At 36.3% G+C, this 14,906-nt stretch overlaps 1 protein-coding gene across 4 annotated transcripts in view; it reads left to right on the forward strand.

Moving 5' to 3' along the window:
• Nucleotides 1-14,906, forward strand: part of RNF180 (ring finger protein 180) — a 90,867-nt gene that overhangs the window by 53,769 nt on the left and 22,192 nt on the right. For all 4 annotated transcript variants that reach the window (XM_082783842.1, XM_082783840.1, XM_082783841.1 and 1 more), the window contains 2 exons: nucleotides 5,073-5,298; nucleotides 10,760-10,885. In XM_082783842.1, the coding sequence (XP_082639968.1) occupies nucleotides 5,073-5,298; nucleotides 10,760-10,885 (352 nt within the window). The remainder of the gene's footprint in view (nucleotides 1-5,072; nucleotides 5,299-10,759; nucleotides 10,886-14,906) is intronic.

Here is a 14,906-nt window from a genome sequence, read left to right on the forward strand (position 1 = left end):
CTGACTGCCCTGAGGAGCCTGCCCCGGTGCCCAACCACCCTCTGGGTGTGGAACCATTCCTTAACCCCCAGCCTGACCCTGCCCTGTCCCAGCTCCATGCTGTTCCCTCGGGTCCTGTCGCTGTCCCCAGAGAGCAGAGCTCAGCGCCTGCCCCTCCGCTCCCCTCATGAGGGAGCTGCAGGCCGCCATGAGGCCTCCCCTCAGCCTGCCCTGCTCTGGGCTGAACAAACCAAGGGACCCTAGCTGCGCCTTATAGGTCTTGCCCTTTAGACCGTTCACCATCTTTGTTGCCCTCCATTGGACACTCTCTAATAGTTTTAAAGTGATGGCACTCATTTCAGTCTCTCTACTCAATCTATCTGTCAATTTTTATGAATTTTTCAGTAAGCCAATATAATTCTCTCAACCATCCTGTCAGATTTGGTTACAATTGACTAATGGGTTCCAAAGCCGTTGTGGGACCACCTGACAGATGGATAGACAAGGCAATCTCATGAGCTGCATTTCTGTAGGAAGTAAGGCTCAAACCACTGATGATTTTTTCCAGCAGCAAACAGGAAGTATTTATGTCTTCCTGATCCTTGTCTGTACAAAACAGGATCTATATTCATTCTTTCAAATTTTTCAGACCTGTAGTGTATGGTTCTGACTATATAATATAACTGAAGGCTTAAATTCTACTTTACGGCTGCGAATCAATTTTTGTATCATTTGTGTACAGCTTGGGAATAGCATGGAACAGACTACCAAGGGGCAGCTTCCCGGATAACAAAGGAGAATATGCATACTGCCCCCTTTCGTAGTGTGAGGTATTCAAACGCGCAGCAAATCACATCTTTCTCCTGGTTTGTCAGGTTGAAAATGTGGCTTTATGTATTCTTGAGCTTCCCACACCACTGCTCAAATTTTGAGGTGCCATTTGAGGTACTGTTCATGTAAGAGCAGTGAAGGTGTTGACAAGCATTCAAGAACAGAAAGAGATTTTTCCCCTCCCAGCCAGTCTGTGTAGCATCTAAGAGAATATGTATTCTGATCAGCATATATGCCAATATCTTTTAGTAAGGAATAATTGAAAAATATGAAAAATTATCCAGTGGAGCACCATTATATTACAAATGTGGTCTGGAATGGGGTCTCCAGAGTTTTATGGCAAGGATGAAGAATGTTTCTCATTTTAAGCACTCACAAGAACTTTTGGATGTATTTGATGAGCCACACAGTATTAACGTACCTGTAATATTTTCCCCGTCTCTGTTCCACAGGGTTCTTCATCACTCATACACAATTTACTATACCATCTCATGCAGTGTTTAATGCCCAGCTATTTCATAGTGCACATTGCTAAGACTCAAGTCAGCACTTTACACGGCTAGGTGTTTCTCTAGTCCTCCATATTGCACAGCACTATGCTGTGTATTACATCCAATATACATATTATTTCTCATTATTAGCAACGCAACACTACAAAGCACTTGCCTGATAAAGGCATGTCAAGGCTGAATGGCTTACCCCTGGTTCTGCCTTCACACCAATTTCATTTAGATTGCAAAGCAGAGTCCACAGCATTCTTCTGTTTGAAGACCTGTTTGGAAGACTTAGAGAATGCAGACATATGAGGCATTTATTGTCATATTCTGCTCTTATTTTGGGGCAAAGTATGGTGCAATTATTATGTCCTAATAATAAGTCAACTACTAATTAACTTGGAATTATGTTTGCATTCTGAAAGTATACACAGGTACCTTTATACTTTCATTCTTCTGATTAAAAAGTGAAATATATGGAAAACATTCTCTGATATTTACTTAACTTCAGGGCCCTTCAAAAAAAAAAAAAACACCTTTGATCATTAAACTTTGCTGGCTTAATATTTCTATGAAGTACGGTTTTATGTATTTTTTCTGAGTTTTATTTCAGGGCAGCTATCTTTGCAAGATAATCTTACGAAGGACAGAACTGGTATTTTCTTGGTTATCAAACCCTCTAATTGTGGACATTTTTGAACTTAGAAAGCATTCTGAATTGTTGAGCTTAACATGAACTTTTGGCAAGGCTTTTTCATAGTTTGGCACCTTGGTGCACATCTTAGGTGTGCTGTTCTGATCATACTCCCAGATCTTCTTCTGAACTTCTTTTTACTTGTAGTACACATATAAAAAGTTTTCTTGTTAATGTCTACATCCACTAGTTTGAGGTATTTTACATGCTTATAGTGTAAGGTAAATCTTACAGTAAATGCCATACTATTCATTGGTGCCTGTGATCTCTCTGAATGCAAAACTGAATTAAATACTTTCATGTAGTCCGGCCAAACTACGTTAGACTCCTTCTGTTAGTTAACATTATGCATAGACTTTTCAAGCAAAAGTTGATCCTTTGTTCCTCTGTTGTATTGGGTTTTTGTTGTTTTGTGTTTTTTTTTTTTTTTTTTGGTTGGTTGGTTGGTTGGTTTTGATATCATACTTCTGCCATCTACCCAGTGAAATATCAGTGATTACAGTTAGGTGATAAAGTCAGTTTTAGCAGTTTCCAATTGACTTGGAAAAATGAAACCTTTTGAGGACTCTCCATCTTTCTTTCATTTCTTAGTAGTAATAGTATTGCTTTGCTTTCAAGGTTTTGCTGTTTGTCTTTGACTATCTTTTCCTCCTGTCACTATCCTCAATGTCTGCATGGCCTTTCTCAATTTTGTCTGTACTATAATTCTTCAAGAGGAACAGTCCATTTTATGTTTATAAAGCTCTGAAGCACTGAAACTCTGCTTCTGATTGGAATATTCAGGCACTACTTAATTGCAGATGAAAAATAATACCCATTTAAGATCTTTTGCATTAGGTTATTTCATAAGGGAATTGCACTGATATCAGCTTTGTCATCATCAGCTAAATGATGAAGTGTGCACAGATAGGTCTTTTGAGGAGGGGTGCAAATCTGTAGAAATGACAGGTCTTTCTCTGATCCTCTAATCAAATTACTCCTAACTGGAGTCTCGTTGGCACATTAGAATAATTTTGATCTGCTTTCTAATTGCAAATGACTCTCAGATTGTCCTGTATGTTCATCTTATCCTGATTACAAACCTACCCCAGAACTAACAATTACTCTTGAGTTCTCAGCCATTTTTCCTCTAGCTCCCTCATTTGCTTAATTGGCTCATGGAAAATGTTTAACTTGCAGCCAGCAAGAGAGGCAGCTCCTCTGTGCACACTAGGTATTTCCTTTACAGTCAGTGCTCACCAAAACTAGTCAGCAAATACTTGCCTGAACCCAATATCTTTTGGATTTGTGCTAGCTTTTAATTATGATTTTGTCCTTACATGGCTGAGTTGTGCGTGGTGGGAGCAGAGGAAGTTTTTCTTACAATGTAGTAGGGTTTCACTGTTTCTGCTGAAGTCATGTATCAGGCTCTGACTATGTTCCTTGCTTTCTGTGGGGGTGCAGTTTCAGCAGTCCAGAGTCTCTAAACCCTTTTGGCAACTGGAAAGTGTGATACTGAGGCTGAGATAGACTGGTGGGACAAGTGTTGATACAGAAATGGTAAATTCTGGAAAGATTTCTGCTCTGTGTTTTTAAATGCATTCCATACCTATCATATTAGGGCTTATTCATTATTTGCAGTGTTTAGTATCCCAGGCAGTAGCAGACTAATACTAATAAGAGACAACAGAAATCCAAGCCAGGATGCTAGAAATGTAATCATCCTTGAAACAGATGTAGAGACTTCCATCTCTACAGTAGGCACAAAGTAACATTATAATTAAAGGTTGGTATACCAGCATCAGGCAGTCATTTTCTGCCATGGCCTACAAGTATCAAAAACGTCCTGCATAACATATATACAAGTCGTATATCTTACACAGGTAGTCATGCAAATTATACCCAAATCAAGCAGCTACTCTAGCACAAGTAGTATTTATGGGGTAGAAAGACATCATGAAGTATGCTTAATGTCAACATGTAAGGACTTGTGCAGGGCTAACAAGGAGGTATATACAGAGCAGTGGTTGAGCAAGAGGCATTAAGTATGGATGCTGGAGCTTGCCAGAAGTCACTGATACTACTACAGAGCTTAGAAATAAGACACTTAAATTAGGATCATTAGGCAAGGATTGGGAGTTCAGAACAAGGGGCACAAGGGAAGAGTTTGTCACTCAGCAGTGTCTGACGCCCTCCTCTGTCTTGGTTCTTAACCTGTGGGTCTCTTGGATTTTGGTATATGTTGGGTTCTGATTTTTAGCTGTGAAACAGAGAGCAGGGATAGATGAACTACAGCAAGGCCAATGTGTCTTGTGTGTCTCTCATAGAGATGAAAAGAATACTTTTTTTCTTTGCGCTGAAAACACTAGCTGCTCTTCATATAAAATCTTCAGGTTGCATGGAAAGTTTTAGTCATCCTACAAGAGCAAGGCAGGAACCTGGCAATATATGCAGATTCTTATGTTCATATGGCATGAACACCATATAGGAAGTCCAGCTATATCCTCCTACAAATATATCAGTGCAAGGAAATTCAAAGCATACATGCTGGCAAAATAAAGCACTTTCCAAAAGTGTTAGGATTTCCTAGACTGTCTACTTTAAGGTGAAGGTTCTGCGTTATAGTAATAAAGTAGTGGCTTGTTTCAAATTGTGAATCATTATTCATGCTGAAACATGTACTTCACTAATGACCTTTCAAAGGAAGAACAATCCATGGGTTATTTTTAGGGATTGTTACTATCTTCTGCATTTCATAGAAAAGTAACCAGTTATTTTGGTAACAAAGTTACAAATAAATTGTAAAGTTTATTTTAAGAAATATGACCAGAGTACAATTTTAATCAACCTTTTTGGTTTTGTTATTTCTTTCTTTTACTGTCTCATATGATATTTGTTCTTCTTCCCATGCTTGTTGTGGCAGTCCTCTCTTAACTGTATGTTTCATCATCTCATTAAAAGTAACCTGTATTAAAAATTAATGAAGTCGGTGTGTACTGACTTCTTAAGTTTTATTTAAAAACATCTTCCTACATATTGTTTTATCCAAAATAGTTATGAGCTGTAAAGAGATTTTTTTCTTTTTCTTCTTGCAGACTGCAAATGATAACCTGCATACAGAAGATGAGCCTGAACTCAGAAGAGATAAAGAAAGCTATCTCTGTGCCGTATGCCTGGATGTTTATTTCAATCCTTACATGTGCTATCCATGTCACCACATCTTTTGTGAACCTTGTTTAAGGATGCTTGCCAAAGACAATCCAGCCAGCACTCCATGTCCACTATGTCGTACTACAATAGCCAGAGTCTTTTTCCAAGCAGGTATAAAAATTAAAGTTTTTACAATATAGACAAATTTTTCTTGCTTTTCATTCCTGTATTTCTGGTCTGAATCAATATATAGTTAGTATATATTAATATTAAAATATTTTTAAATTTATTAAAATATAAAGTATAGTAAATCCATGCTGACCAAATACAGTCATAAAATTAGTTTCTTGTCCAAAGAAATAATAATGTACAAGTACATCCAAAATCCATTGAGATTAAAATGTAGTCTTGTTATCCATTGTGAGGAATTCTTTGCTAGGATTCTTTCTAGGACTGTGCCACACAAGCTTTCTTAAGTTGTAAGAAACTATTCTGAGAATGTATTTTAAAACTTTTTGATATTTGAAGTGAGGTTCTGATATTTTGTATTTTTTGGCTTTCTCTTGCTAAATAATTACAAATTCCAAGCATTATAAGCATACATTTTCTCAAAATGTCTCACTAGAACAGCATTTTTTAAATGGATAACTTAATTAGCAAAAAATAAACCTTTTGGCTTTGTGACTTTAATTCAGCTACAATTGAAAATAAGGTTGGCAGTACTATAGAATTCTACTAACTAATCTTATTATTAAAGTCTTCTTTCCTGGCCTCTTCCACCCTCATTTCTAGTGTTCCTGACTTTAAGCAGTAGGAAAACATGGTCAGTAAGTGTTTTTTGATGTCATAAATTATATAGGAATAGGAGAGAGTGCCACAGGTATTTTACCTAGAATAGCATGAGTCAGTCTTTTATACCTGGAACTATAAAAAGTAAATTCATAAAATTTTTGAATTTATATTGATATCCATATGAATAGAATTCCACTATAGTCAAATTCCACTATGATATGACTGATGACTGGAACTAGGCCCTTCACAGCACTTAAAACTGTGCATATACTGGTCACAAAATAATGGAAATAACTCAGCCATGCTGAAATGTTTATTTTCGTGTGCTTCAGAGATCATGCAGCTCTTCCGTTTAAACTGAGCGAGTGCTGTGGTGATGACAGGTTGGGAATGTAGATTAAAGAGAGATTTTCTATTGATCTGCAGAGCTGCCCAGCTTGTATTTCTGGTTGTACACAGACTCCTCCACTGCACAGGCACAATTTTATATAATCTGATGACAGATGAGTTTGAGGAACTGTCTGGACTAAAAAGGAAAAAAAAGAAAAAAAAAAAGTTATTTGGATGGGAAGGAGGCATTTTTTTCAGATGAACTAGTTGCCACAAGATGGTTCACTGGGGAGTTGGTGGTGGCCATGGGTAAGGACTGACTAAGCCAGCACTGCAGCAGAGAAGATGGGTAAAAAAAATGCCTACCTGGTGTTTAGAAGTTTCAGCTTGATTTCATTTCATTTTCTTAATGTTTAATGCCCCTTTGGAACTGATTTAAAGTGTGTTTCACCAATAGATAATTGTTTTTAGTTATTGAGGGGATTTTAAGTAAAGAAAAGCTATTTAACAGAGCTGCTGCAGTAAAACATTACTGGGAGAGTGTAAAGAGGGAAATGGACACTTGATAAAATGTATTTGGAAAACTTTAAACACCTTTGAAGTATTTTTGTTTAAGTGAAATATTTCAGGATTATTTATAGTTTTTCAGTTCTTACTTTACAGAATCACAGAATCACAGAATTTCTAGGTTGGAAGAGACCTCAAGATCATCGAGTCCAACCTCTACCTAACGCTAACAATCCCCACTAAACCATATCCCTAAGCTCTACATCTAAACGTCTTTTAAAGACCTCCAGGGATGGACACTTCCCTGGGCAGCCTGTTCCAGTGTCTAACAACCCTTTCAGTACAGAAGTTCTTCCTAACATCTAACCTAAAACTCCCCTGGCGCAACTTTAGCCCATTCCCCCTCGTCCTGTCACCAGGCACGTGGGAGAACAGGCCAACCCCCACCTCGCTACAGCCTCCTTTAAGGTATCTGTAGAGAGCAATAAGGTCACCCCTGAGCCTCCTTTTCTCCAGGCTGAACAAGCCCAGCTCCCTCAGCCGCTCCTCGTAGGACTTGTTCTCCAGGCCCCTCACCAGCTTTGTCGCCCTTCTCTGCACCCGCTCAAGCACCTCAATGTCCTTCTTGTAGCGAGGGGCCCAAAACTGAACACAGTACTCGAGTTGCGGCCTCACCAGAGCCGAGTACAGGGGGACGATCACCTCCCTAGCCCTGCTGGTCACGCTGTTCCTGATACAAGCCAGGATGCCGTTGGCCTTCTTGGCCACCTGAGCACACTGCTGGCTCATATTCAGCTGACTATCCACCATCACTCCCAGGTCCTTCTCTGCCTGGCAGCTCTCCAACCACTCATCTCCCAGCCTGTAGCTCTGCTTGGGGTTATTGAGCCCCAGGTGCAGCACCCAGTACTCGGCCTTGTTGAACTTCATGTAGTTGACCTCAGCCAATCGGTCCAGCCTATCCAGATCCTCCTGCAGAGCTTTCCTACCCTCAAGCAGATCGACACATGCACATAGCTCGGTGTCATCTGCAAACTTACTGAGGGTGCACTCAATGCCCTCATCCAGATCATCGATGAAGATATTAAAGAGGACCGGCCCCAGCACCAAGCCCTGGGGGACACCACTAGTGACTGGCCTCCAACTGGACTTGGCTCCATTCACCACGACTCTTTGGGCCCAGCTATCCAGCCAGTTTCTAACCCAAAATATACAATGTGTATAAATACCTGATAGGAGGGAGCAAAGCAGAGACCAATAGACTCTTCTCAGTAGTACCCACCAACAGGACAGAAGGCAATGGACACAAACTTAATCACATAAAATTCCATCTGAATGCAAGAAAACACTTTTCCATTGTGAGGGTGACCAAGCACTAGAACAGGTTGCTCAAAGAGTTTGTGGAAAATCCACCTGAAGAATCGAAACCCAACTGGACATACCTGGGCAACCTGCTCTAGCTGACCCTGCTTGAGCAGTTGGGTTGGACTAGTTGATCTCAGGATATGACTTCCAACCTAACCCATTCTATCAAAATATTTAAAAGTTATTTAGTTTTATTGAGGAACTGGACTTATGCAGCTGAAGTGTAAATACAATGTTATACAGAGAGAGTCTAATGTAAGTAGTAATAACAGTATGACATGTGTTTAGGATTAACTATATACTAAGAAAAATATTTTGTAATTTCCCAATGCCTAACACTTCAGGCTGCTTTTAAGTCAACCAAGAAATACTGATGATCATAAAGTCATTGAGGTTAGAAAAGACCTTCGAGATCATCTGGTCCAACCATCACCCTACTACCAATATCACCCACTATGATGATAACATATCCTTAACTATATCCTGAAATTAATCCTTAATTTATCCTTAAATTAATAAAATCAACACATTAGGGAAAATGGATGATGATGGACCAATATAAGAAGTAATGAATATTTTTTTTTTAACTCAGGAGGCTTATTAATCCTTTTAAAAGTTATGCAAAAGTCACTGTTGTTATAGGTTTGGGTAGGTAAGGAAGCAGAATTGCTAGTATTCTATATTTATTTCTCTAATAGCTACAGCCTGGATGTCTCATTTCCCTCATTAATTTATTCTGTATGCTTTCTGCAATGTTCCTTCTGTATAATTGCATTTTATTTTACGAGGATATCTCAAAAACAAAACATTTAGGAAGATAACCTTTTTTTGTGCTATCTTGCAAACTGACTGAATCTAACTACAATAGAAGGATGCACATAACATCTGAAAAATGATGAAGGCAAACAGCTCAACTGTCCACAAAGGATGTGTTAAAACATGATCCACAAGGATACTTATCCTGTCCTATTGCCCATATCAAGTGAGCCTTTTCTATTGGTTACCGTGAGGGTGAACTTCCAATCCTTCCTGAAGACTCTTGAAAGCCCTTCTCCCATCTGCCTTTTCTTCAGGAAAGAAAGTGAATAAATAAATAAATAAATAAATAAATAAATAAATAAAAATCAATGCCTCAGTAGAGGATTCAACGTTTAAATTTGAACAATAAAGTTGAAAGAGCTGAGTCAATTTTTAGGCCTGTAGAAGAAAACTAAAACTAAAACACCCTTTGTTGATGCTGTCAGAGGCAAGAGGCTATTTTCTGAATACAAATAGTACTTAATCAAAATATGTTAAGTAGCATATGAAGTTCTTCTATAAAACTTAAAAAACATGAGTGAAAATTACAAAATTTGTTCCCTTTACATTTAGGAGAAAAAACAGCTGTTTCCATTCACTGACAGAGGGTTATTGGTGTAATAGTGTTGTTCTTACATGAGGCAAAAGGATTTGGGGGTTTCTGTGCTTTGTGTGTCTTTTGTAGACTACTTCCACCTGGATTCTGACATGATGAAATACCAAAAAGCACCCAATAGTTTTTTAGAATGAGGCCAGTATATTTTTTTTTTTACTTCAAAACTGCTAACATCTTCCTGTTACACAGAGAAAGAAACTGCAGCTAAAGAGCATTTGCTTTTTTTTTTTTTCTTTCTGGAGCCTGTTTCTATAAAGTGACTTTTCTCTAATTTGTTGGAGAAAAAGATTTGTCCCTTTCATAAAACCCAGATCATTGAAAAAGTATGTAAAATTGCAATGAAACAAGTAAAGTAGCAATACATAAGTCTATTCAAAGGTCTGTGAAGAGTCTTTTCTTCCTTTTAAAGTATACAAGAAATTGCAGTAGCTGCTGACACTATTAGTATTTATCTGGAGTCATGACAATTAGAAGGAAGAATCTTTGTTAAGCAAGCGTAACTGGGGGTTTTGAAGTTTCCCATGCTAACTGCTAACTCGGCTACTCTGCCTGTTACCATCAAATCAATTCTTTTCAGTGGTAGGAAAATATGGTCACTTTTAAGCTGTTTGCCATTTTTGTATTGCTATGGACAGGTTAATTTTCCCAGTTTTGAGTAGCTGTCCATGCAAATATAATCCGAATTATAATCCAAATTATATCCTGAGGAGCTAATGAGTTCTTGCAATTTGTAGGTTATTGTCAACTCCTGCAATCTATCATTCATCATTCTATGAATGCGTTCTTAAAGCCAGTTAATTCACAGTATAAAAAAATACTCCAAAATGATTGTCAGACTTTTTCCCTCTCTATTGAGTGACAATGTTAAAACAAAAAACAACATGAACTGAGAATTAATTCCACAGTCAGACTGATAGATGTTATTTCGTTCATAGAGGTCATCATAGGCTTGTAAATTAAATAGACTGATTTATAACATACTTCATTTTGTTAGCATTTGACATCTTGTTTTCTAAGTGCTTTAGTTCTGAGGAATAAAATCAAAAGAGCATGTTTAAGACTTGTTCTTGCTATATCTGGAAAAGATTATTTTCATGTGATTTTAAAAATCTTTAAGAGGTGTTCTAATCAGAAAATGTGCTGTATAGTAGATAAGGCACTATATTTTATAGTATAGCCATATGCAAATTACATGCAAATATTCTTTCCTGTTAATTATTGTAGAACTGAACAACTCTACCAAGTCTTTTTTCCCTACGGAATATTTGAAGTTACAAGAAAGTTTTCAAAAATCAAATTCTGCAAAATGGCCTCTACCAAGCTGCAAGAAAGCTTTCAGAGTATTTGAAGGTAAGAAAATCACTTCTGTATATTTTTGACAAGGTTAATTTTCAGACTTGATTACCTGTATTTATTGAAATTTTTCCTAAACTTTATTCCATCTTGAGTACTCAAGAACACTAGCCTCTAGCTAGTCCATGTCATAGGATATCAGAGACAGATGATTACTGGAGTAAAAGAGAGTAAAATTCTCCTTGTATGATTCATACACAGTGCTCTGAATCTAAACATAAACTGCAAAATGTAAAAAGGCAGTTTATGTGTATACTTTTTTATTTATACTTAAATCTTTAATTTTGTGCACATTATCAGGATAATTCTATGTCATTTACTGTTTAGAAATAAATAAATAAATAAATAAATAAATAAATAAGTGTCTGAAAAGCTGAAGAAAGAAAATGACCAGATAAAAAGTTCCCAATTCTGAATCTTGTCAATAAAGACTGCTCCCCAAAAAAATCAGAATCAGCTTTTTATGTATCAAGTCATATTAAAGTTGGAAAAATATTATATATATTATTCTGCATTGTTTGCTTTATACATGTGAAATGCAATAAAGGTGTGGTTTTTTTAGCTTTCTTTTATTTTCTGTTTATTATAAGAAGGAAGCTTAGTCCTCTTCTTAATAGTTTATGACTTAAGTGTTTCTATGGCTATTAACTGTTGATTAACTGAAACACATTTAAGTTAGAGCACGGAAATATGGGATTCACTTTTTACTCAGGTTCACTGTTTTCAATCTAATGGCCTTTTTTCACTAAGCCCCCTCTATGTTTACTTACACAGCAGTTTTCTGTAGTCCTGCATTCTGATATCATGTATTTTTCCCGTTTATAAAAACAACATAATTTTTTTGTAAAAGTACATGGAAAAAAAATAAAACAGAACATTCTTTTTATATTCCTTTTATGAGCCTACTCAGGCCTTTCCGTGGGTCAAATTTGATATACCCTTCAGTTATAAAACTGTGTAATGCATGGTGATGATTTGATGCTGAAAATAATAAATACTCCTAGCTATCAAAAATTATCAGACTTGAGAAGTTTGAGGATTGGCAGATCATCTTTGATATTATTCAGAAATTGAAGTTTCTGGCAGAAAAAAAAAAAAAAAGTGATTGCTTTCTCTAATGGCAGTTAAAATAGTTTGGATGCTCATGTTGAACTTACTGCTTTATTGTAGTATTCCATTATATATGTGACATAGTTGATACATGTGCCATAACATCATATGAATTATGTCTTTATGTCTTTCATATTTGTGAAAAGCTAGCGTGTTGAGCTTTGTACAAAATAAAAATATATTAAAATAAAAGGAAAATCTGGGGAGGTCATACAGCTTAAATATCGTACTATTTGCATATAAACCATTTTGTGCCACAGAGGTAATTTAGAGTGCTTGGAATTAGGTGTCTCCAAAGGACAGCCTAGAAATCCCACACACTGAACAGGAACACAATTAGATCTAGTTAATAGGAAACCCAAATCATGTAGCTTTCTGAAACTTTATCTTTGCCTTCTTAAATACAATTGTCACAACCACATCTTTCCTCTGACTTTTTACTTGAATAAAATCACTGCAAGGTTTGTGTTAGTTCAGAAAGCAAGTGGATAGCTTTTTCTCGCTGGATAGCTTTTTTTGGTCTTGCATCTAAATTTTACTTAGCACCAACTAAAACTCCTTATTTGGTATTCTTAGTTTTGCTTGTGATCCCTGGCTCAGGAGGCTTCTAGGGACTTTACAGCCTTAGAAGGCTGAGTATAGTGGGAGCAAAAGCCTGCTGAGACCATAATAGATGCGATTTTAACTGGAAACCCTAACATCACTGAGAGCAGTAGGGAAAAAGAGCTAACTTAGATTAATTTTTGCTTCATTAGGAAAGTGACAGTGTAGTAAGACATGAGAGTTGAAGGCAAAAAATACTACATGGAAAGAAAAGAGCTGAAAGGGTAGGTGACATTAGTGGAGTGAGTGGAGAGAAAAGAACATGATTACAGTGTTCAGAAAGAGATGAAAATACGTACTTTTCAAATGTGAGGATAACTGCTTCTTTATAATATGCTTTTTTATTGTTTAAAAATAAATAAATAAATAAAATTGACCCTATCAGAAATGCATATCCACTTTTATCTGGTTCATATCCAGCAGATGTCATGGTCACTAAGAGTCTGACAGCTATTTTCAAAATTCATATCATTCAAGTTTTCTACATGACAAAACCATTTCCAGAATATTTTTTTAATATTCTGTACATTAAAATGGCAGATATTGAACATGCAAACCACTCATTAGAGGTGTGAGACCTGATAAAATTAGAACTCAGAATTAGATTGGATGCAAGCAGAGAAGGATGGTTGTTGAAAAGCTTAGATTATACAGAAGATTTGTCAGATTTTCTGAATATAGTAGGACTGCTGGATAACATCAAGCACCTTCTCTTTTTCCTTAATTTTTTTCCGAACTGATTCTCCAAGACAGATTTTCTAATCAATACCTGAGTCTTCTCTCTTACGAAAATTGCCACAAGGAATGTAATATTTTCTTCTAATTAAAAAAATAAATAAAAATACAGAGCTTCTGAGTTTGTATAAAGAAAATAAGAAACCACAGCACAGTAGCTCTTCTTTGCTTTTAGTTGATGAAAATTAATTCCAAATAGTTTATCCTTTTTTTTTTTTTCTTTTCCCTGGTTAAAATCAGTAGCAGAATGCCCATTTGCTTCATAAATGTTATACATGTATTGCCATTGCTTTTCATTGCTCTGTTTGGTCAAGGATACATTAAAGATAAAACAGACATGCTATTCAAGAATGAAAGCCAATCATCTTTTACCTTTCAGGTACTTAATATATGTGACAGTTAACAAGTTGATTTAAAGTCTGCCTGTAAAATGTCTTTTCTTTTTTATGAAATAAACAAAGATATTATATTATCTATTACTTCAGATATTGTCAACATTAAAAATGCAATTGCACAATAAAAATAACATCTGAAAATAATAGTTTCCTTAAATAGTTTTTAAAATACATGGCGTATTTTGGATAGGATAGTTAGATAGCAAACATGCTTCATTGGACTTTGTTTTCTAACACTTAGGGTTTAATAACATCATGAGTTCAGCCTTTGGCAGGCAATGCCAAACTGGAGTTTTACTCTATAAACTAAACTTAGTAAATCTCCAAAAGTAATTTGATTCCAGAAGTGTGAATTAAAAAATCAGTGAAAAAGTTCATTTAAATTGAGGATATGATAATACGACATAGAGAATTTACTGTAGCCAAGAGCTGGAATATCAAAATCAGACTGAGACAGTTAGTGCATGGGGCCTAAAAGGGTTATTTCAAAAGCTCTGGCATAGAACTCAGATAGAAATACATTAGTGAAACCAGAGAAATAGGATATAATCAAGACAGTGGTGTTAAAGTTGTAAAATGGTGAAAGCTGCCTGCTTAGAGAAAGACATATTTGATAAGCCTGAAGATGAACACACATAGTGTTCAGAATGATAGATGGAAATTACAAAACCACTGAAGTTACAGCCCTTGATTACTATTTCAAGATACAGGTTTTGCCAAGGTAATAGGAAATTCCTTCTAAGTGTTCTTGTGATAAGATTTTTATTTAAAATATAATCATTAAATTGGAAAGCCAATTTAGATTTTTTTTTTGAATGCTTAATCTAGAAAATATTCCCCCAGTGTTGCATACAGTGAAATCTGTGCTATCTCCTTACTAGTCTCATCTGTCCAGTAACATAATAAAAGCTATTGGCTTCTGCATCAAGCAGGGATTGCAAGACACAACAGCATCTTCAGCTCCTACTGATACCAATGGAAATTCCTATTGTGACAGCAGGTCACATCTACCATGTCCTTTTACATAATCATTCTCTAAAGAAAAGAGCACTCAATTTCCTATGTAGTTTACAAAAAATAGAAATATTGTGAAATATTTTAATAATACCTATTGGCAGATTTTTTTTTATCTCTATCTTTAAAACTGTGCACTGGAGTACAACACTTTAAAAGCT

This window comes from Aythya marila (assembly GCF_965140915.1).
Source record: "Aythya marila genome assembly, chromosome: Z".
Taxonomy (NCBI): Eukaryota; Metazoa; Chordata; class Aves; order Anseriformes; family Anatidae; genus Aythya; species Aythya marila.